The 25492-nt window shown below is 31.5% G+C and overlaps 1 protein-coding gene across 18 annotated transcripts in view; it reads right to left on the bottom strand.

Moving 5' to 3' along the window:
- The window catches only part of LOC139491997 (uncharacterized), an 81163-nt gene that overhangs the window by 38613 nt on the left and 17058 nt on the right, over nucleotides 1-25492 (bottom strand). For 11 of the 18 annotated variants that reach the window (XM_071280125.1, XM_071280090.1, XM_071280155.1 and 8 more), the window contains exons 10-24: nucleotides 24634-24736; nucleotides 20240-20313; nucleotides 19572-19674; nucleotides 18151-18269; nucleotides 16790-16813; nucleotides 15369-15460; nucleotides 14955-15043; nucleotides 14054-14173; nucleotides 13510-13642; nucleotides 10273-10304; nucleotides 9804-9870; nucleotides 8677-8803; nucleotides 7868-7909; nucleotides 3459-3630; nucleotides 951-1103 (exon numbers count right to left, since the gene is read on the bottom strand). In XM_071280125.1, coding sequence (XP_071136226.1) covers nucleotides 951-1103; nucleotides 3459-3630; nucleotides 7868-7909; nucleotides 8677-8803; nucleotides 9804-9870; nucleotides 10273-10304; nucleotides 13510-13642; nucleotides 14054-14173; nucleotides 14955-15043; nucleotides 15369-15460; nucleotides 16790-16813; nucleotides 18151-18269; nucleotides 19572-19674; nucleotides 20240-20313; nucleotides 24634-24736 — 1450 coding nt within the window. The remainder of the gene's footprint in view (nucleotides 1-950; nucleotides 1104-3458; nucleotides 3631-7867; nucleotides 7910-8676; nucleotides 8804-9803; nucleotides 9871-10272; nucleotides 10305-13509; nucleotides 13643-14053; nucleotides 14174-14954; nucleotides 15044-15368; nucleotides 15461-16789; nucleotides 16814-18150; nucleotides 18270-19571; nucleotides 19675-20239; nucleotides 20314-24633; nucleotides 24737-25492) is intronic. The other 7 variants (XM_071280114.1, XM_071280171.1, XM_071280061.1 and 4 more) reach the window with 3 other exon arrangements.

Here is a 25492-nt window from a genome sequence, read left to right as displayed (position 1 = left end):
GGCATATAATATTAGATAAAAAGATAAAAACTTAAAAACTTAACACTGAACCATGAAAATGAGGTCAAGGTCAGATGACATCTGCCCGCTAGACATGTACACCTTACAATCATTCCATACAACAAATATAGTAGACCTATTGCATAAAGTATGAGAAAAACAGACCAAAACACAAAAACTTAACTATAACCACTGAACCATGAAAATGAGGTCAAGGTCAGATGACATCTGCCAGTTGGACATGTACACCTTCCAGTCCTTCCATACACCAAATATACTAGCCCTATTGCTTATAGTATCTGAGATATGGACTTGACCACCAAAACTTAACCTTGTTCACTGATCCATGAAATGAGGTCGAGGTCAAGTGAAAACTGTCTGACGGGCATGAGGACCTTGCAAGGTACGCATATACCAAATATAGTTATCCTATTACTTATAATAAGAGAGAATTCAACGTTACAAAAATTCTGAACTTTTTTTTCAAGTGGTCACTGAACCATGAAAATGAGGTCAAGGACATTGGACATGTGACTGACGGAAACTTCGTAACATGAGGCATCTATATACAAAATATGAAGCATCCAGGTCTTCCACCTTCTAAAATATATAGCTTTTAAGAAGTGAGCTAACACCGCCGCCGCCACCGCCACCGTAGCCGCCGGATCACTATCCCTATGTCGAGCTTTCTGCAACAAAAGTTGCAGGCTCGACAAAAACCCCCAAAAAACCTGAAACAGTCATCAGGCTGATATGTACTGATAGGAATGCAACATTATAAAAAATATCATTGATCTATAACAACTTCAGAAGTAGTACTTTTCAAACTGACTTAAGTAGAAAACTTTAATTAATTCAAAGTCACTGAACCATGACCTAGGGAGTAGGGCCTCAAGCAGTTGTCAAACTGATATATATCATTGATAGTGGTTATTGTAACAGACACATACCGTTGGTGGTGATGAAGGTTTAGCTATATTCTCACTGCTTTGTCTGGCTTCCAAGTAACCAGCAGCTGACTCTGTTCTCCTACTCATATCTAATTTTAGATCTAGTTTTTCTTTTAATAATGATGACATTGGCCTAGGAGTGCCCTGATTTGACTGAAAATAATGAATAACTAGCAAATGAAAGAGCCTCATGTATCTAATATGCAATAAAACTATCTATATATATGCATTTAGTTATACATATACCGGGTTCCTGTCAATTAAGAATTTTGGTGTGGGCACAAATTTTACCCACTATTCCTGATAATTGCTCAAAAATTAGTTTTACATGGCTGATCTTATGAATTCAGTACATTTTAGTGCAAAATAATCAAAGTATTCCAATAAAGGTGGTGGTATGGGTGTCTTGGCTTTCTTGGAAGTCAACAACTTTGATGCAAGAATGCAATGTACTAGTCATTTTTTTTAGCCATTAATTTTCATATATATGATTTTATCTTTTAATAAATTATATGCTTACAAAGGTACAATATTTTTTCTTTGTCTAAAAGTTTTAACTTACTGTATTAAGGGGAGGTAACTCAGAAATTGCACAATTTAAGGAATCTATAAAGAATTTTTCCATTTTATGTTTAAGGCAGGAAAAACATATGGTAACCATTTTTCTTTTAATATCATGAAAGTACTGCATGACAGCTATCTTCTCATGAATTATTTAAACATTGTATCTATAAGTTTACCATAAATTTACATAATGGTGTTTTTCTGTGTTATCTGTAGAAAATGTGTCCCAATTTTCACAATCTGTAGCTTGTAAAATGTTCTTTTTTAATGCAAAATATCAAAAACATTGTTCTCTTCTTTGGCAACTGAACTGTTTGACAACATAAGTATTCTTTTCGCTTCAAATGTGAACGCAAAGCATTTTTGGCTTTGGGTATGCTTCAGAATTAAAACGAATTGACAGAGAAGACTTTTTTGTGAAGATATCTAGTATCAATAAATTTGGCACTTGTATTCATAATGTCAGCCTCCCTTATGTAAATGTACAATTTTCAGCTATTTCCTACCCAATCTAATCAATTGATAAATAATATGAGCTGAGTTGGATAGAAATCGACCTAATGCATGTGTACGTAAATATGTAAATGTATAAGACTCTGATTGCTTTTGAACAGTCGTATACATATATATAAAAAAAAAATGAAATAAAAGGTTGGTCTGTTTTGTAGCATTCAATTAACAATTCAATTTGCAAACAGTCCCAGACTTTCAGTTAAATTTTTTTTCGAAACCAAAATTGTTCAACAGATGTATTGGTGCTGATTTGCATAAGGTCAATTTCTATCAGATGCAGCTCATATTATAATTTGTGATTTGGCACCGGCAAATACCTACTTCTGCAAAATACCATACACAAATACCTACTTCTGCAAAATACCATACACAAAATCAACAACATTACCTTAGCCTATATACAAAAGTATTCAATCTAAGGCTATTAAGGGATGGAAACATTCACAATTTGTCTGTAATTGTCTACTCTAGCTTTATAAATAACAAACTCAGCAAAACTAAATAGCCAACATTTGACTACATAAAATATATAAAATGTGATGAAATGACAGCTGACATCTGACTTCCATTTGCATCACATACAGAACCAGTCAGCATGGTCAGAATTCAAACAAAACATAGCCTTCTAAAAATAACTTGAATCTGGCTTCAATATTACACAGAATACTTACCATAAAATAATGTTGAAACAGTCTGTCAGGCAGTATACCCATAATCAACTATTTATATCAAAATCAAGATAAAGTTTGCCTAACCACTAAGCTTTCAATTACAATTATGCAAAATGTTATAACTTTACTCTAGTACATCTGGTATATTGAAAGTTATTTATAAAGAATGAAAGATTTCAGCATTTTTACATCAAAACCGTTTTTTTCTAATTATGACAAGCAAATTATCTTGAATCAGGATATTTCCTATTGTATGCTACCTTTTAACATTGAAAAAGTACATTTGTTTATGGCTCTGAATTTTCTACAGAAGACCTTTTGAACTGAAGACTTTTCTCACAAAACTTCAGTGAATCATATGCATGTTGTAAGGAATTTCATGATGGGATTTACTTCACTCGTGACAACTGCTTACCAAATAAGGCATATTCCATTAAAATGTATGTGGGAGGGTAGGAAGGGAAGTTTATTTATTGAATGTGGGTCATGGGTCTTTTTTCAGTATGTATCTATTACCATTATGCAAAATCATCAAAAATGGTTCTTGGTTGTAGGGATATTTTGAAAGTCCCTTCCTACTGTCCCACATACATTTTAATGGAATAAGAGAATACAGGAAAAAGGGAATAAATTTACATTATAATATTTTTGCTTCTCATTTTTCATGAAGAAGATTTATTGATTGCCAACATAATGAGTTAAACTGAAGTGATAAATCAAGGTATTTATGTGTGTATGACACTTGATTGTGTAAACTTACCTTTGGTCTAGGTGGTGCTGATGAAGGTGTAGGATGTCTAGGGGAGTAAATAAGAGGTTCTGTGCCATGACTCGCCTGCCAATCAGGGGAATTAGGTCTCAACTGTCTGTCTGCCATGTTGGCTTTTCTTTCTAACTCCTTTTGTAAATCTTCAACTGTGTGTATAGTTAACCTTAAAACAGTAAAATGAAAAATCAATGACATTCTACAATCAAGGAGCATAGCATAATAAAATTCTACTAGAAAACGTTGTGAAAAAGTGTTAAACATTAAAGCACACATATTAAAATAGCCTTTCTTGTAAAATACACATCTTACATTTATACACCTTGAAATAACAGCAATGCTGCACTGTTGTAAGTGACAGTTAAAAAGATTATTTTAAGAGATATTTGATCTGTCTGTTGTAAGAGTATTTCATTATAAATACACATCTTATTCTTCATATCATTATTTAACTTAAATACAGAAAATAATATATAGATATTAATTGTGCTATATCAGAACTAAAGAATATATTATGTTATTTGTTCTAAATGAAATTAGTTTAAAATATAAGACAAAGATACTTCAAAATGTGTATCAGGAACAAATAATCTGTCTAGACAAATGATTTGTATGTATGACAGAAAGGGGCTAAAGTTAAATATGTATTCTACTGATGTGTATGTACTTTCATAGCTTCTCACATTAAGGTGGCACCTAACACTACAGGGAGATAACTCTATAAATTCAGCTAAACATTTTAATTACATTGTGTTGTTAAGGGAATCTTAAGCTTCTCAATGATCAAAATTAGTGTTTGTCAAACTGATAGATAACCAGTGTAATTTTTCTGACAAAACGGTTGGTTCAAAATTTTAGAAATTTTTATATTTTTGTCTTAAAGGGTCAAAGTAAATACTTTTTCAAAATTTTATCAAAATTAAACGAGCCAAATTAATTTTAGTGAAAGTGTTAGGTACCACCTTAAACAACCATTTACTGACATAGCTAACATACATCAATTTGTTTATAATTGTTTGGACTAATAAACAAAAGGAAGTAAAAACAAATGGAGTTCCTCCACATAAGACAACATTATTACAAAAACATCTTTCAACAGACATTTAACAAATAAAGGCAAACTGTTCTGTCAAATAAATGTAAAGAATATTTCCCCTGAAAAGAGCTTTGTTGTTGGGACTACTGTCATCAGATATATAACAGCATATTTCAAAAACAACATGAAAACACAATTAAATGAAAAAGAGGCTACATCATTATATGGAGGATATACCAGTATAGAGGGGATAAAACATAATGTGTAACACCATTATATAGAGGATACAATCAACAACAGTGTAATTACAGTATACAGCTGTAAATTCAGAAATTACTGAAATAGTTTAGCTAAAATAGCATAGGAGTATTGTGCTAACTGCTAATGATTTGTTCAGATTTTCATTGAAATTAGTAAATTTTTATGCAATAAAACAGTTAATCATTTAAGAGACTTTTTCATTTGAAATGACTAAATACAGCTGATTCTATCTCAAAATACTCATTGTGTTATACAATCGAAGAATTTTATCTAATTCATTAAAAAAAAGTTCAAGAATTCCTAGATATGGGAGATAACTCAGATAAATAATCATTTAGTTTTCTTTGGCGAAGCACATTCATGTGTAATCTTAAACTAAAAATACATGAGCATTTTGCAATGTAAGTAGCTTAAAAACAAGCATGGTGACATGCACTTTTTATCATATTTTTCAAAAAATTTCAATTCAAACTACATTTGAAAAGTTTTAAAAAATTATATAAAATTATATTTCTTCCTTATTAATTTAAGTAACAAGAGTGCACACGCTGAAATGTCTCGCCTTCTATACTAATCATTGATAGTATGTTGATAGTCCTTAGTATAAAGCTAAGCTTTATAACAACTGTCCCATAAACTTAACATTAACCAAGATAACTAAACATAGACCAATGAACCTTGAAAATGAGGTCAAGGTCAGATGAACCATGCCAGACAGACATGTACAGCTAACAATGCTTCTATACAACATATATAGTTGACATATTACTTATAGTTTAAGAAAAATAGACCAAAACACAAAAACTTAACACTTTGCAATGAACCGTGAAAATGAGATCACGGTCAAATAAAACCTGTGCGACTGACATAAAGATCATAAAATATTTCCATACACCAAATATAGTTGACCTATGGCATATAGTATTAGATAAAAAGACCAAAACTCAAAAATTTAACTTTGACCACTGAACCATGAAAATGAGGTCAAGGTCACATGACATCTGCCCGCTAGACATGTACACCTTACAATCGTTCCATACAACAAATATAGTAGACTTATTGCATATAGTATGAGAAAAACAGACCAAAACACAAAAATTTAACTGTAACCACTGAACCATGAAAATGAGGTCAAGGTCAGATGACACCTGCCAGTTGGACATGTACACCTTACAGTCCTTCCATACACTGAATATACTAGCCCTATTGCTTATAGTATCTGAGATATGGACTTGACCACCAAAACTTAACCTTGTTCACCGATCCATGAAATGAGGTCGAGGTCAAGTGAAAACTGTCTGACAGACATGAGAACCTTGCAAGGTACGCACATATCAAATATAGTTATCCTATTACTTATAATAAGAGAGAATTCAACATTACAAAAAATTTGAACTTTTTTTTCAAGTGGTCACTGAACCATGAAAATGAGGTCAAGGACATTGGACATGTGACTGACGGAAACTTCGTAACATGAGGCATCTATATACAAAGTATGAAGCATCCAGGTCTTCCACCTTCTAAAATATAAAGCTTTTAAGAAGTTAGCTAACGCCGCCGCCGCCGCCGCCGCCGGATCACTATCCCTATGTCGAGCTTTCTGCAACAAAAGTTGCAGGCTCGACAAAAATTGAGACAATAAAAAATCTATAATAAAAGTCAAATTTTTGTTGGAAATATTTTACTGAATGCATATTAATATCATTTGCATTTAAGTAGAACACACATACAATTCTAAATTTACTGTTACCAATTAAAAAGGATATAAAGCATAATAAGAACACTGACAAAATCAACAATATTTATACTTAACAAGAAAGACATCATAACAATACCTTACAAAACAGCTATATGATACATGGGCTCTAACTGTCAGTAGACTTATGTGATCATAAACAGAAATTTTATTTAAAACAGCAATAAAGTAAACTGTAATAAAAAAAATTTAATGTTTATGCAACTCAAAAAATTTAACAAAAACTCGTTTATCAATCAAGCAATAATAAATGTTAAGAAAAATTCTTAATTCAAGCTGAACATAAAAGTAAATATGCATGTTGAAATAGACCTTAAAATGGAACATTAAATATCGGAGGACTATTCCACATAATATACATGAAAACAAAACAAAATTACTTTTTAGCAGTTTTAGATTGGGTCCTTTATTTTTTTCAAGAGTGGAACAAATATGATGATTAAAAAACAAGAATGTGTCCATTAAGCTAAGGGCCCCACTCGCATTATCACTTTCTGTGTTTTGTGGCCAATGAATTTGGGATCAAAACTCTAATTTGGCTTTAAAATTAGAAATATAATATCATAGGGAACATGTGTACTAAGTTTCAAAGTTGATTGGACTTCAACTTCATCAAAATCTATCTTGACCAATAACTTTAACAGGAAGCGGGACAGACGGACAAACCAAAGGTCGCACATAATGCCCATAAATGAGGCATAAAAATCACTACTGAGGTGGCCCCATGATTAAAATAAATTTTATCTAAGGGAGATAATTATCTACAGGGATTATATATACAGGAAACAAGAATCCTTTAAATGTGCACATATATTTGATGCATTATAATTGATAATAATTAACTATGTAATCATAAAAAAAAGCTGAAAGATACAAGAATCTGTTCCTTTTATTCAGGATGAAGGTAGATTTATATTTGAAGAAACCATACTGAATTAGGAAAATTTAACAGTGTAGACACCAACTGCTGCACAAAATGATATTCAACAGATAAGGAAAGTTATAATTACCAAGAACAGTGGCTTTATATACTTTACAGACTTTAAGTGAAAAACAATTTTAAAATAAGTTATCAATGATAATAATAATAAAATACCAAATGATCAATGAATAAGTTAAAAGTATTGTGGTATAATTACATGATAATAGTACAAAAAATACAGGAAAAAGCAAAACATGCATACTAATACATGTTCTTAGATGTCAATGTACAGCTTAAACATTGAATGGAATTATAAAACTTCTAATTAAAAAGGTTTGTGCAACAACCAGTATGATCATGCTATATATTATAAAGGATTCTTTAAAATGAACTAACTACTGGTATACAACATAGTAACATGAGAATACCTTGATGATGATCTACAGTTGGTTAAATACTCCAACAGTATACTGAAACACAAATCCAGTTAGGTTTAGCTAGCTGTTTATAGAACTAGCAATTGTATGGTAGGATGATACATTTCAGGAGGAGGGGCATAAATTCAACCATAGGGAAGGTTCAAACTCAAATATATGTTAGGGGAAATCATTTTCACAAATTTTTCATTACCTGTTAACTTCACACTGAATGTAATATAAGCTGTAAAATTTATGAGAATATGATATAAGGGAAAATATTTACCACAACTTTACTGAATTACTGACAACAGCTGTATATGTAAACCAAAGATTTACTTTTAATGATTTTAAAGAAACATTTTTAAGCCCAAAACTTTAACAAAATTATTTAAATGTGAAATATTGGTCATGCTGACCAAATTGTACTGTATGAGGGGAAAACTATTGAAATACATCATTTTATTCCTGAAGGTTACTGAAAACCAAATACCAAGTTCACAGAAATGCTATTGATCAATGCTGTAGACCTCAAGATAATTATATGGTAGGGATATATCATCATTGAACCACTATCATTAATTTTCAGTAATGAAAAAACACTGAACTAAAAAAAACCCAAAGGACGATATATATCCCAGCAATGTTCATGATATTTAAATATCTATGCCACAGTAACATTCATTATTTGTAAATCTATATCATTTTATATAATGGCATTGAACCAAAAAAACAAACCACACTACAAAACCTATTCCAAGAACAAATATTCTAGTCTAATTAAGAGACCACATTAACAAATGTTTCTGTAAAACTATTACCTGTCACCAATAGCTCCTTTGGGTTTCCAAAAGTGCATATTGTGGTCCCATAGTAACTGGTCCATGTTAACGTAAGTATAATGGTCCTCACTACTCTTTAGTTTACTCTGCATAGCACCATTGGCAGCTAAATGGATAAATTCACAATGAGAAGGATCAATGAAACATGTGGCATGGATAAGTTATATAACAGATATAGGAAGATATGGTATGTGTGCCAAGAATTTATTAATTCTGTCCATTCCTTTGATGTGTTTTAACATTTGATTTTGCCATTTGATTAGGGACTTTCCGTTTTGAATTTTCCTCAAAGTTCAGTATTTTTGTGATTTTACTTTTTTCAGAATATAGTTCAAGGTTTCATGCTATGATCCCTACATGTGATACATCATTGGAAGGTTGGAATAAGAAAATACACAGGAGTGAAATATTTTTTATACATTCCCCAGATTTTGGAAAACTTGACTGGCAATGATATCAAATGATCTAAGATAAACTTGATTACAACACAACTAGTGAATGGTGCAAAGATTCTCTATGGTTAAAGATGGTATTCTTTGTACTTTTGTGTTGTTCAGCTACAATGCATACCCAAGTTTTCCTTTATTCATACTGAGGAATGTTACATGTCAGATCCAATAGATTTTATTTCAATATTGAGCACAAAGACTCATTGGAAAATATCATTTACTCAAGTAATAACTTACAAACCACTATCTAAATCAGTGTAAACCTATAATTTCGAAAAATATGAACATTGATATATGATAATAACATAATCAATTCAGGAACTGATTGAAACAAGAATGTGTCCTCAGTACACGAATGCCCCACTCGCACTTTCATTTTCTATGTTCAGTGGACCGTGACATTGGGATAAAAACTCTAATTTGGTATTAGAATTAGAAAGATCATATCATAGGGAACATGTGTACTAAGTTTGAAGTTGATTGGACTTCAACTTCATCAAAAACTACCTTGACCAAAAACTTTAACCTGAAGCGGGACAGACAGACGGATAAACGGACGGACTGACGAATGGACGCACAGACCAGAAAACATAATGCCCCTCTACTATCGTAGGTGGGGCATAAAAAACAATCAAAACTAAAATTATTTGATCTTACCTGGGACAGAATCCATAGCAACAAGAGCAACAAATGGTTGTGGCAATGAAACAATTTTACCAAGAGTCTGAAAATACATGATAAATATATACAAGTTTATAAAAACTACTTGCAAGAAAATTGAAGAAATACAAAAGCAAAACACTATCATTACAAACAACTTTTAGGTTCTTTTGTTCTCATTGACTGAAGTTTAACTACAATATCAATTTATTCATAACTAAGTTATAACATTCCTAATTTTGCCATTTGAAAGGCCTGAAAAAGATCACAATGTCTGATGATATTGCACTAAAGTAAAAGTTGGCCTTCATATTGTCTAGAAATAATCAGACAAGAAGTGTTCAACCTCTGCATAGCATGTAGTGCAATATGTTAGAACACTGAACAGTTTAATTTGTAAATATTTTCGAAATGATTATCAAGAACCACATATCTCAATGACAAACAGAATGTATATTTGTTTTACCTGTGGTCCAAGTAACAAGGAATCACCAAGTTCTGAAAAGAAATTAAATTACACAAAAAGTAGTTGAGTTGATAATACAATTTTAAAACATTTTCTTATAATATCATCTTTTTCTTTAAGAAATACTACTACTATCTCTGAAATAAGCCCTTAACTATATGTGTCAGAAACTGGTCTTTGGCCACAAGGTTTTATGTTTTTCATTCCTTCTACATTTAATTTGTATAAATTGATTCAAAAGACACAAATTTCTGTGTTACAATTACTAGAGGAGTGAAGTGTGTATACTAATGACACTACCGTAGAAACTTTCATGGTTTTGTTTTTAAATTTGATTTCATGTGGATTTCTTTTGCGATTTTAGTGTATGTGAAAGTTATATTTTGAAATTTCATTAGGTATAATTTCATAGATTGTATATATTTCCCCAAAAATCAATAAAATTTACTATTAACAAGAATGTATCCATAGTACACGAATGCCCCACTCGCACTCTAAACTGTGTTTAGTGGACCGTGAAATTGGGATAAAAACTCTAATTTGGCATTTAAATTAGAAAGATCATATCACAGGGAACATGTATACTAAGTTTTAAGTTGATTGGACTTCAACTTCATCAAAAACTACCTTGACCAAAAACTTTAACCTGAAATTTGCACTTTCATCAGTGGCGGATCCAGAACTTTTCCTAAGGGAAGGGGCCCGCTGACTGCCCTCAGGGACCCCGCTCCAGTCATGCTTCAATGATTCCCTATATAATCAACCAAATTTTTCCCACAAAAGGGCCCCCTGGATCCGCCTATGATCATTTTCTATGTTCAGTGAACCGTGAAATTGGGGTCAAAACACTAATTTGGCAATTAAAAACGCATGGAAGGACAGATGGAAGGACGAACGGATGCACAGACCAGAAAACATAATGCCCCTCTACTATCGTAGGTGGGGCATAAAAATTATGCTTGTATAGTAAGATTAACATTTTTTTCTAAAGTCTTATCTACATTGTCTTTTGAGTTTGAGTTGTGGATATATTGTTATGCCAGCTCCCCGTAGTTATTCAGTGTTATTTTTAATATGCATGTTTGTTGTTGTTATGATCCATGATCAGAAGTTGGTTATCGAATGTGTTTAATAAGTCAGGAAAGGCTTATTCTTGTACATATAAAAACTATTAATTTGTATGATTTAATCCTGTGTATTATTGTTTTTGAGACTGATAACGTTTATTCTCGTACTGTTGGAAAATGAAAGTAGGCCATAAATTTTTATTTACGGCTGTAAATAATAATAATATGGTGATTCTTGTTGGCATAATTTTACATCTTTTAATTCTTTATGTTTGGGTTTCTTTTGTGTATGATTGCTAATTTCTCGGAACAGTTAGAGACTGTAAATAACTCGTTCCGATTTTTAATCTTTGTCACCGTTCTAGGTGATACGTACATGTTTGATGTGTATTGGTTATAATGCTCGTTATTTGTTGACTATCGATTGCTATATACAGTAGTTTGTATCTGTTTGTATCCATTACAAACGTTATCCAAGCTTTTAGTTGCATTTTAAATACATAAATAATATCTATTCGTGAAGAACATGGCATTGTTTACTATTTTGTCACCGTTAAGGGAATTTCCCTAAGAAGAGTGATGACTCGTGATTGGACGTCTCTATATGGTCAATTTAGAATATAAATAGGTGTGGTTGGCTGCGTCAAGGGAGATAGCTCAAACTTGTGGAAAGAGTCATATCAAATAGCTAGATAAACTAAATACAATTATGTCGGATGTAATGAGTTTAAAAGTTAGTATTGTGAAATATATTAAAGGATTATAATTTAATTAAAGGTGACGGTGACAAATATAAGACCCAGTGATTAAATTTCAGTGATGGTGACTATAATATCGGTGACGGTGACTATAGCTGAAGGTGACGGTGACTATATTTGTGGGTGACGGTGACTAAATATTTTTGTCACCAGATTCGGAGATTCAGATGTGTATATTATAAATTAATGAAAATATAACCGGGGATATTGAGATAGTAATATAAATAGTTTTTAATATAACAGTTTGATGAAGATCAAGCCTTTTGATCTTGTTTAGTAAAAGTAATTATAACTATGATGGAAACCTTTGTATAAAGGATTTGTGTTAAAGAAAAGCTATACATATATAGCTTATGAGTAGTATTCACCCACGTGAATAGTTGTTAGACCAACCATACCCGGGGGCACTGACCAGTGACAGCAGCGAGAGTCCAGACTTGTCCCAGTATTTTATCTCATTAATAAAATGTTGAACTTTATAATTATTCTATTTTATTTTAATAATACTCATGAAAACAGGACTACGATAGCACATTAATACACCTCTATTGGTATATAATTCCTTCGTCCTATTTCGGGTTTAGATCGGTGGTTTAAATTAAGACACCTTTCTCGACTTCTAATAGATTCCTTTTTATGTAACCCTGTTATCTCTGGTGACCGACTCTAACGCCAGAGAGGCACATAAAAATATGTTTTATTTTAAAGCAATTGTGAAAATTCTATGTAACAGCTGATGTAAGCATGGCATGAATTAATAAATTATGTAATTTCTTTTCATATAATTCTTAACTAAGAATATGAAGCGGCAAATGTTTTCATTAACAGTAACAAAATAATAACTGCATTAAATAATACAGGTTCAATTTTGAATCTGAGAATCCTTCAAAATCAACAAAAGTGGTTATTTACATTGTGTCATAGATCAAATTTATTTCTTCAGTGTATGTTCACTTGTGTTAATATGTCTTTTGATTGATTTAAGCCATTTCAATTGGTATTTGATAGTGTGTCTTTCTATGTTGTGATGTTACACTATTTTTTCAGATATGGGTAAATATTGGTACCTATTAAAATGTTAAAACTGATCAATTTGTTTGCACCTGTCCAAAGTCAGGAATCTGATGTTCAGTCGTTGTTGATTGTTGATGTGGTTCATAAGTGTTTCTCATATCTTGTTTTTTTATATAGATTAGACAGTTGGTTTTCCTGTTTGAATGGTTAAACACTAGTCATTTTTGGGGCCTTTAATAGCTTGCTGTTTAGTGTGAGCCAAGGCTCTGTGTTGAAGAATGTTCTTTGACCTATAATGGTTTACTTTTACAAATTGTGACTTGGATGAAAATTTTCTCATTGGCACTCATACCACATTTTCTATTTTAAAAAAATGAAGCCTTTTTATATTTGTTTACTTGGGAATCTTTCTGCAGGTTTTCTGGCACTGATGACTCTAGGAGGGTCTTTCTCAGGACTAGTTACTCCTCTCATGTGGAAATCTGCTACATCTACGGGGTTGATAGATTTAACAGGAGATAGTTTGGTTGGCTGAAACATTTAAATACAAAACATGATTAATATCCTGTCCACTAATTCAACATTTCTATTCCTTTTCATCTGGTCTTGTATACACATGCATATATATTATATGTAGCCTAAATTTGATGACATTTTATACATTTTGTATAAGAAAAGATCTCTGATAACAGATTACATATTTATATACCTTAAAATATATTGTATAGCTATCTAAGGTATTAATCAAATACTAGTACACATTTTTGTTTAAGGGCAAGCTGAACCCAGTCTATGGGCGTGGGATTATCTTGCTGTGTTAGAGACCAATTTGTGGCTTTTGGGTGTTTCCTGCTCTTTGAACGGGTTGATTTCTCTTTGAAACATTCCCCATTTCCATTCTCAATTTTGTCATAATTCATGTCTATAATAAAAACAACTTACACTGAGAATTATATCAGATGATGATAGCCGTGGTGATTGATTACTGATATTTTTAGACTGTTCCTGAACTTTCTGCAGCAGAAGAGCAGATAGCTCCTCATACATTTTGTTGACATCTCCCTGTAAAAAAATGTGCCCATCAGATAAAATTCACAATAAACAAGAATGTGTCCATAGTACACAGATGCCCCACTGGCACTATCATTTTCTATGTTTAGTGGACCGTGAAATTGGGGTAAAACTCTAATTTGGCATTTAAATTAGAAAGATCATATCATATGGAACATGTATACTAAGTTTCAAGTTGATTGGACTTTAACTTCATCAAAAACTACCGTGACCAAAAACTTTAACCTGAAATTTGCAGTCATTTTCTATGTTCAGTGAACTGTGAAATTAGGGTCAAAACTCTAATTTGGCATTAAAATTAGAAAAATCATATCATAGGGCACATGGGTACTAAGTTTTAAGTTGATTGGACTTCAACTTCATTAAAAACTACCTTGACCAAAAACTTTAACCTGAAGAGGGACAGACTGATGAACAGACGGAAGGACGGACAGACGGACCCACAGACCAGAAAACATTATGCCTCTCTACTATCATAGGTGGGGCATAAAAAGTTCTTTAAAACAAGAATGTGTCCATAGTACACGGATGCCCCACTCACACTTCCATTTTCTGTGTTCAGTGCTTTTTTATTGTTGAAGACTGTAGGTTTGAACTCAAAATGTTTTGTTTGTTTTGTTGATTATTTGTTGCGATGCTGTCTTATTTAACGATGTCTAACATCTTTTATTCATGTTTAAATAGGGCCTGTTTTAATTTGCTAATTGAGCAAGTCTCACAATATTATCCTTGTTCCGTTAAAGGAAGAGATGCATTTTTTCCATTGACTCACCCCCTCTTCTTTAACAGCTACAGAAATTTTGTTTATTTTTTCTGTCACATCTTTATCACCAGTTGCTGTTATCACTAAATTCATAACACCTAAAACATGAAATTGTTTATCATATTAATATATTCATCTTAAACCTCGTAAATTTGAAAGCTTTAAATTCTCTCCTAACTGGTGGTTATGCAGTTCATGGCATTGCATCTAAATGAAATCAAAGTGAAAGTGAGAACTTAACAGTAAAGATTGCATTTATTTCCCAGTTGAAGCTAAATATTTAACATTGTATTGTATTCAGCATTTAGAGATAATATATTGAATCAGAGAAATGACTACTGTTGGTTTAACTACAATTAACAATTAACACCAATTTTAAAATGTTTACTAGTTAATATAATCAACTTAGTATAAATAACATACCTATATCTTTTGTTATGTAGTCAAAGAATGTAGGAACTATACACAACAGCTGTACAACTTCTGAGGCAAGTAAACATTTATAGTCTCTATACCTGAAAATAAAAAGTATACAATGTAGAATAATTCATACACAAATAAAAATAAAATATACAGGGAAATATACTATAACTAAATTAAACAAGGTCACATGTAGCAACATCATCTTATAAGATAGAAGTCCCCCTCAAAACAAGATTCACCATTTATCATGCTAATGATTAATTCATTGAAGATTTAGGCAAACCATCATTCAATGATTACAATAATTTCCTATTTAGATGAAGTCATGTTATGAATAAACAAGAGGCAATTGTAACAGAATCCTCATGATTAAATTCATTTCTTATCCAACTTATTGTTCCAAATAAAAAAATCTACATCTCATTCTACAGATATTTTGGCAAGAAATAGTGTTTTAGTTGTATAATTACAATCAAGCAAAAAAGTATGCTTATTACATACTGTAAACTAAGAAATTATTGTGAATCCTCAATCCTCAACCTCTGGCAAAAATGTGAAACGTAATTGATGCTATTGCAAAAATTTATTAAAATAAGCACTTGTGAGTTTTTGAATGCAACATTTTATTATTTATTCTAATATGACGTGCTTCATTCGCTTTGTGAATAAACCCATGCTCTAAATCCAATAAAATTAGTTTGCACATGCATATATTGACTACTGCAGAATAATGAATTTTATCAAATAAGCATGCATTTAGTATATTTGATTAAACTTAAAACACTTCCAGCCTCTTAAAATGATGCACATGTTGTTACTAATTCATTAATTTTGACTGCAACATGTTGTAATTCAAAATTGACATATATGACCTAGATACGACAACCGTTCATGCTGGCTGTTCAAAACTCCTCCCTCTAAAAAATCACATTGCCAGTCGTTTGCTTGTTTACAAACAAAAAAGGGAGGTTCATGGAAGAGTCTATACAAATGCGCTACACTTGTACAAATCAGACATAGAAATTACTTTAATTGTACTAATCAGAATCGAAATAATTGATGCAAGCTATACTTTATTGTAGTTTTTACATGGGTAGGCATTATATTCGTGTTATTCTAGCCCTCGCAATCGCTCGAGCAAAAATAATCACGAATAAAATGTCACTCTTGTTAAAACTACAATAAAGTATAGCTTGCATCAATTATTTCTTCATTATTATTTTTGCATTTTTGAAAACACATCAAAATAATTTTTGAATATATAGTACTGTGTATATGAAGGTGTACATACAAATCAACTCATATACCTCATAATATAGGTGCAAAATCTTGCTGTTGTTGCATATCACCTATCATATTACACAAACGTGCAACCAAAAATCTATATTAACTTTGCTTAAATAGAATATATAATTACTCACATTCTATTTAACTTGACTTTTGGGCTTTAATAGTTAAAATCAATAATGTTTATGAAAGCTCTTCTACAAGGTGACAGAACTTTGTTAAATTCAGATTTAAGATCTATTCAAAATCGTCGTTTCATATGCTACAACTTACGTTCCTAAGAGTTGAATGTAACTTGTTTGTCAGTGTTAATGCACAATGACAATAATTGCTTACAGATAAAATTAAATTGTGTAGCCTTTAAAGAAATATGCAAACAAGATGTACTAGGAGCTTTTGCTCACTAATCATACCCCTGCTCAAAGTTGTTGAATATTCCTTGAAATAAATTAGAAAATCAATGTAAAATTTAAAAAAGCAAAATTGAGGAAGCCAATAAAATGGTATGAAGACAGCATAAATGTGACAAAACTGTTATATATGTACATGACATAATAAAAATATTAGTTTTTCTTCTTCTTCTTCTTTGGGTCAGCAAGGGTTCAAAACTGAAGAATACACGCTTTTTGACAAACAGGTATATCCAAATGAATCAAAAACAGGTCACATGGCATGGCATAACTAGAACAAGCTTGGTGCAATATATCAAGATAAAATAAATTGCATGCTCCAAGAAAATGAAACAGAAATGTGATAAAGACAAAAAGAGGTAAACCTGAGTATACCAGCTGTCCCTCCTTAGGAGCAGGGATAGAAAATAATCATGTTCTAAAATAAACCATCATGGGATCATAATTATTCAACACATTTTCCATTACAAACTTTCTGGATCAAAGAACTGCCAGGTCAGTTAAAAACTAGTCCTGCTTCCAGATCTATTTGTTATACAAAATCTAAAATTAGTCAGTGTCAATCAAATGTTCAAGCAAGACACTTAACACTTGTCTCATTCTCTGTTTTTTTTTTTTAGGAAAGTGTTGAATACCTTTGTCAAGTTAAATGACTTTTTTTAATACTACTGATCTGTTTTCAACGCTATAAATATCAATCTTCAACAAAGAAAATGGGTATACCTTTATGAAATCATTAAAAAACACTATCTATTAAAAAATTAGAATAAATTACTTTGCATCATTGCAAACAGGCTGGATACATCATATATGTAATGAGTTGTCACAGTTTACAAACCCTAGTTTTTCTAAGTTGAAACTTCTTCACAATTTTTCTTTTCTTCTTTTGATAAAATATTTCAGAAACTTTAAAAAAAAATCATTCTTTTTTGCCTAACACTTCATCAGATAATTGGATATTTCCCTTAAAAATTTAAACCAGTACACATTATGCTTCATAATACTCTTTACAAAAGTCTCGTTTTTTTTCAATGTCAAGTTTTCGTATGCAAGAAGGAATATTAACCTTGTATGCATGTACTTACACAGTATTAAGTTTAGATTTAATGGCACATTCTCTTTTATCAACAGCATGACTAAGTTTGGTAAGTTCTGATATGGTATAAAATAGACACAAATACAACTTGTCATAAAGTCCTCCATCCTATAAAAAAGAAATAAACAAATTAATTAGTTGACTTAATTCTGATTTAGAAAACATGTAAATGTTGAGTAATTAGTCTAGGCATTTTTCATTATCTAAAACACTTAATGAACAAGAATGCATTTGTTTAATTCATTCAACAAAGAAAAGCAAACATTACTTTGGCTTTGAGCAATTTCTGAAAGTTACAATTATCAAGGACAAATATTTTTTGTATTCAAACCAGAATCATATAATTATAGAATAACTAATCGAAGAATTCAAATAGAGAAAAATATTCAACGAGTGACCGAACAACACATTTATTCACGAATGCACAGGAGTTAACTATCAATGTTGTTCGATCAGGAGTTGAATATTTTTCGATATTTGAATTTTTTAATTAGTTATTCTTTTTATTACATTGGCAAATGGCTTTTTAAAGAAATTAATGTAAAACATGTAAGGAACTATATCTTTTTTCTACTCATTCACAATTTGTTTTGATCTGCATATATCGACGTCTTGACAATGCCTATTATTATACCTTACGTATATTTCAAACAATTCTATTGGGTGAAACGTAATCATGTGACATGGAATAATTCAGTTAATTTTCATTCAATTGAAGGAAGGACGAATAACCCTAAAGAATTTACACCAGGGGTGAATAACCCTAAAGAATTTACACCAGCGGTGAATAACCCTATTATTCACCGGTGAATAACCTGTTGAGTTTGTTTATTTGTACTTGAGTTACCTCCCATAAAAATGACGTCACAAACGTAAATAAACAAAATGGCAGCGTTCACGTTACACTGGAAGCCCATCGAGAGACGAGGAAATACGACATTGGACATAGATAGAGCTGAGAGTGGCAGCAGCCGATGATGTCTCTTAGAAAAACGGTCCTTTTCAGGGCCATCAATATTTTACAAAAAGATTCTACTTTTGTTGTATATTCGAGAAAATCGAACACAAATGTATTTTCAAACGTCAGTCTGTGTTCGAAATGCACTTCCACTGTTAGTTCGGTATAATAAAACAATTGTGGCCCCTTAGAATCGATGAATATCCAAAATTGTCAACCCTCAAAAGTTATTTCACTTCGGGCTGCGCCCTCAATGAAATAACCTTCTCGTGTTGACAATTTTGGATATTCACCTCTTCAACGGGCCATAATTGTATATTGTTGTATGACGTCAGAGAGTGAAATAACCACGTTTATTTCACATGTGAAATTATCGTTTTTTATTTAACTGGGAAATCAATGTTATTCATTGCAACCAATGTAAAAACAACATTAATTAATACATTACATGCCTCTTTGTCATCTTTGTCCACCTTAACAGCTCCCAATAAAATGGACACGATATAACACCGAACATCTCGCGATAATAAAAATATGTCCATGGTAAACACATTCCTGGAAAACAAAGGCACATAATTAAATGTCTAAAACTTCATATAGAACAATCTTGCATAATAAATTGCTACTTAAGACAAACATCACAAAAGCACTATGGAACTTAAAAAAAAGTTTCTGACCAATGAAAGAAAAGGACATATTAAATAAGTTTTGTTAAGAGTCGAATAACGTCCTTCTGTATATTTTGCAATGAGAATTTATTAAACTGTCATTTTAATGTGTATTTGTATTTTATTGTAGAGAATCGTTTGTTATGATACTAATAGTATATGAAGCCAAAATTATATATTTTGATGAATAAAGATACTTATGTAGATTAAACCGCCTACTCGACTTATCGCCTTATTTGATGTCTTTGATGTGATCCGTTACAATGGCAATAGAAATGATATTTATAGATTATTGATGGTCAAGTTTGATTTTCTCACTTGAGTTTCTTTTTTCTTTTTTTTTAAATAATGTTGATATTTTTTATCTGAATATTAACATTAACAATAACATTGGCGACCATCTTAATCAGTAGAAAAGGAGTTTTTACAGAGGAAAAATGCTATTTGCTTACCCAACTTTACTAAGCTTCGTTGTTTCTAATGTATCTTTCATTAAATGGGTTGGCATAACAAATTCTAATGAGGCCTGGAAATATTGTAAAAATGTAAAGAATTACTAACAAGGAACAGTGAAGTTTGAAAAGTTTTAATTTCTATCAGAAAAGTTAGACTGATTGAATTCTTAATATAACCATTTTCAGAAGATTACCTTTCACATGAGGAAAATTCAAATTTACTTTATACTGAACATTGGTGAAATTATGTTGAATTTCTATAATTCATTCATTTCTTCAAGTTCAGATATTTGGTTTTATACTCTTCAATCTTTTACTGTCATACTTAAATGTAATATATTTTGCTTCTTGAGATCTCTAATTCAGATGAAATTTTAAAGAGAATGCTTTGTTTTTCTATCTTGGTAAATTGTCTACCTTGATAAAAGTGTTCTAATAATTTTGTTCCAGAGTATGTTATTATGCATGCATCACGTTTTGAAGTTCTTTGTGTATCTTGTGCTTAAAATATTGAAATATTTACTACTTTGGATATAGTTTGGGAAATATATTTATTGTGAGAATGATTCCTATGGTGTTTATCTACTAAATGTCGCATAATCTAGAGAACAAAGGTGAAAAAATACCAAGATTAAGATATCAGACGGAGAAACTCCAAAACCAGAAGGTAAACTATACAAAATGTTTTCTGACGATGATGATATAAAAGCTCAGTTCAAAACTATTATAGAATCTATGAATGATATAAAGAAAGGCCAATCATCTATGCAAAAGATGTTTGAAAGTAAACTTGATAAAATGAAAACAGAACTTATGTCTAGTATAGATGATAAAGTCAAAGTTTTGAAATCTGATATTGATTTACAATGGGGACAACAACAAACTAAGATTGAACAGTTGTCAAACAGTGTTGAAAGTGTTATGAATAGATTAACGGTAGTATAAGGAGTTGTTGCGGAAGGCAGCATTAGTGGTGCAACGAACGTGAACCAAACAAATCAGTCATACCAAAACAATCAAGTTAATCCACCTAACAATGATGAAATTACAGTTATTGCGTCTGGTGTTCCGTTTGAAGAAGTTGAAGATATTTTGATTAAGGTCAAGCAAATTGTTGCCGAAATTAACACTGAAATTTCTGAAAATGATATTGTGGCAGCATTTAGATTGAAAAGTCGAAGACAAGACCGACTTGGATTTGTTAAAATTATTGCTACGAATGTTGATACAAAAAGACGTATTTTAAGAGAAAAACATAAACTCCGCAACTCGACAAATTTCAAAAACATCTATTTACACAACAGCAAATCTCATGTTGAACGTATGTTTGAAATAAATACAAGAACTCTGTTGAAGGAATTACCACATGGTTCATCGTACAGATTGACTGCTAACAGATGGATAATAAAGAAAACAACAGAAGCAGCAAGTGAGAATGAACAAACTGATGGTAACAAATAGGATTTAAACAGGTCTGTTGAACATTCCTTAAAGTTTTAGTCAAATCAATATTGGTGATTGGACTGTAAATAACAATAATTTGAGAAGAGTCTTAATCTGTAATATAAATGCAGATATTGTTAGTGTTTGCGAAACTCATCTGTCGGGAACAAGTGAACTAGATTTAGCAGAAGATGGATAAAAATGGTATGGATCTAATAGAACTTTTATTCACAGAAATGCCCTGAAAGCTTCGGGGTGTAGGATTTCTTGTAAAGCATTCTATCTTGAAAAGTTTTGATGTACATATTATAGATAAAAGTGTTGATGGTACATGTATCTTAGGGTTACTATTTAGAAACGAAAGAAACAGATTTCACTTGTGTTGCATTTTCATGTTATCTTCCACCGGAGAATTCACCTTGGGGGCGCGACGCCCAAACGTTCTATTCACATGTTCTTTCCCAAATCTACTTGAATTATGATGTTGGTGTTATATTTCTATTAGGTGATTTTTAACTTGAGATTAGGAAACCTAAAAGATGTCTCTACCGAATTCGATAATGTTACTACGGGAGAAACTATTGACAAGACTCATAATCAACATGGACAGTCTTTTTCTGAATTTCTAAATGATAGTAAATTTTGTGTTCTAAATGGCCGATCAGGAGAACAGTCGAACAAATTCACATCAATTTCATTAAAAGGAAAATGACATAAAAGACTTTTAGAAGATAATATGCTTGACCCGTTGTATATACCAAATGATATACTGAATCAGGACATTCATATAGATGAAATACAAAAAGTCGTTCTACATTTGAAAGAGAAAAAATCTCCTGGAATAGCTGGAATTTATAATGAAGTGCTTAAAAATGAACCAATTATTAAACTATTGCAGGTGTTATTTCAGTTCTGTTTCAACACAGGAAAAGTTCCGTCGTTATGGAGGAAAGCACTAATTCGACCAATTCCGAAAGGTTTTGCTATTGACACCAGAATTCCACTGAATTATAGAGGGATTAGTTCACTCTCGGTAATTGCGAAATGTTACAGTTCTACTTTAAATAACCGAGTGCAAATTTTTTTTAGAAGACAACGGATTAATTGTTGATGAACAAAACAGTTTCAGAAGAGATAGGTCATGTGAGGATCATGTGTTTTCTTTGAATTGCTTTATTCAGGATAGGAAATCAACATTTGCTACCTTTGTGGACCTGCAAAAAGCATTTGATTATGTAGATAGGGATTTATTACAATACAAACTGCAATTAAACGGTATTGACGGAAACATGTATAATGCTATTTCTAGCTTATACATTGACACAGAATCATGTGTCTGCGTTGATGGATCAACGTACAAATTGGTTCCAGTGTTCAAACAGGGTCCGCCGAGGGGATAATTTATCGGCTTCATTGTTCGCTTTATTTGTCAACAATTTAGCTACTGAAATTAAAGATCTAGAAACTGGAATACCTTTTGATAATGAGTAAATCTGTCTTCTATTATATGCTGACGACATTGTTATTCTAACAGAGAACGAAAATGATATACAACTTTGCTTAGATGTGTTATACAGTTGGTGCCAATGATGGAGACTTAGTGTTAACTGTTCAAAATCAAATGTCATGCATTTTAGAAAACAGCATGTCCCACGAAGCAACTTTAATTTCAAGATTGGACCAAACAGTTTACAATATGTAAGTCACTACAAATATCTTGGCATTATTTTCAATGATAAAATGGATTTTAGTATTGCCACAGAAACATTAGGTAAAGCTGGAGGACGGGCACTAGGAGGGATGATATCAAAGATTCACAATTTTAAGGATGTTGCATTTAAAACATTTGAAACCCTTTTCGAGTCGTGTGTTGTACCAGTCATTGATTATTGTGCAGGTGTTTGGGGATATAAAACATACCACTCCATTGAAGCTGTACAAAACCGTGCTATTAAATATTTTTTGGGATTACAGACTTGCACCAGTAGTTTATCTAAACAGCTAACTAAGACGGTGGATTTCTATGGTTAGAAGATGGAATTGGCTTGTTAAAGTTAAAATGGACAATGATAGACTAACGACTAACGAGAAAGCTTTTTCTTTTAAACTATAATAAATCGGGCCAGTGGAGCTCTCAGATGAAGGAAATTTTTACAAAGTGGACATGGACAGTTGCTATGAATATGTAAATTTATAAATGCAACATTGAACTTTTTAAAACGAAGATTATGGAATACTGTGAAAACTATTGGACTGGTAAAATCCCTTCTCTCCCCAAATTAAGGACTTACATTACTATTAAACAGAAGTACGAGACTGAACTTTACGTCAAAATGAACATTAAAAAACAAGAACAATCAGTTATGGCACAATTTCGCTGTGGTATTCTACCCTTACACATTGAAACTGGACGATTTAGAAATGAGGCTCCTGATGAACTATTTTGCACTTTCTGCTATGACGGATCTGTTGAAGATGAAAAACATTTCTTATTGTACTGTAAAGCTTACCATAATTTAAGACAATTATTATTTGAATCAGTGAACCTTGATAGACATTTTATTGATAATAGAACATTTGCTAATTTAATGACACTTCATCAAAGACAAACTGCTAAATATTTAAATTTATTTTTCTGTAAAAGAAAGGAACTTCTTTATAAGCAACAATCACATTGCGTAATGCAAATTTGAACATTAGGTTTAAAGTGACTTATAGGTCCAAAGGGCCGGGTGTAAATTTATTTAACTATTGTATTCTTATTATGTAATATTATATATACTGCACATGTCACTATAATAAATGATATACTTGCTTACTTACTTCTTAGTTATGGGAAATATCAAAATCTGTATTAATAATTTATTTTCTAATCAGTGGTCAATTTAAAAGAAAAAAAAACTAGGTCTAGAAGGTCTAATCAAAATAAATGTCACAAAGCTACTTACAACTAATAACATTAACAACATATTACATCTTTCACGGTCCTGTGGTCGACTAGACAGTATGTCTTCCATGAAGCTTTTGTGATACCGTAAAATCTGATAATCACTGAAAACAAAATGCAGTTCTGGTTAACTGGGGCAGTTAATAAAATGTGCCTTAAATGCCTAAAAATTTCATGAGTACTGAATGTAAAATAATTTGACTAGTATGTCTAAAAATTAAATCAGATTTAAATTGTGTTATGTAACTACATTTCTACAAAGGTTTTGTGTCTTAAATGCTTCAATATTTTGTGACTTCTTAAAAAAGTAAAATAACTTTTGAAGTGGACAGTAAAGTAGATTCAAATTTTGTCTTGTAACTTCATTTCTATAAAGTTTTTTGTATTGTATCTGTATATGACATAAGATGTTTAAATGTTTTCTATGTAGTGTTTTAAAACTTTTTTCTTTTTTCTCTTTTTAAGTGTCTCTGGTATCTTTTACCTCACTTCAAATGGTATACTTAAAGCTAAACACAACATGAGAAACTTCCCAGTTCAAATGGTATACTTAAAGCTAAACACAACATGAGAAACTTCCAGTTCAAATGGTATACTTAAAGCTAAACACAACATGAGAAACTACCAGTTCAAATGGTATACTTAAAGCTAAACACAACATGAGAAACTTCCAGTTCAAATGGTATACTTAAAAGCTAAACACAACATGAGAAACTTCCAGTTCAAATGGTAGACTTAAAAGCTAAACACAACATGAAAACTTCCAGTTCAAATGGTATACTTTAAAGCTAAACACATGAGAAACTTCCAGTTCAAATGGTATACTTAAAAGCTAAACACAACATGCGAAACTTCCAGTT

Source organism: Mytilus edulis, chromosome 1, assembly GCF_963676685.1.
Source record: "Mytilus edulis chromosome 1, xbMytEdul2.2, whole genome shotgun sequence".
Taxonomy (NCBI): domain Eukaryota; kingdom Metazoa; phylum Mollusca; class Bivalvia; order Mytilida; family Mytilidae; genus Mytilus; species Mytilus edulis.
Note: the sequence above shows the minus strand (reverse complement) of the source record. Positions and strands in the feature narration are given on the sequence as shown.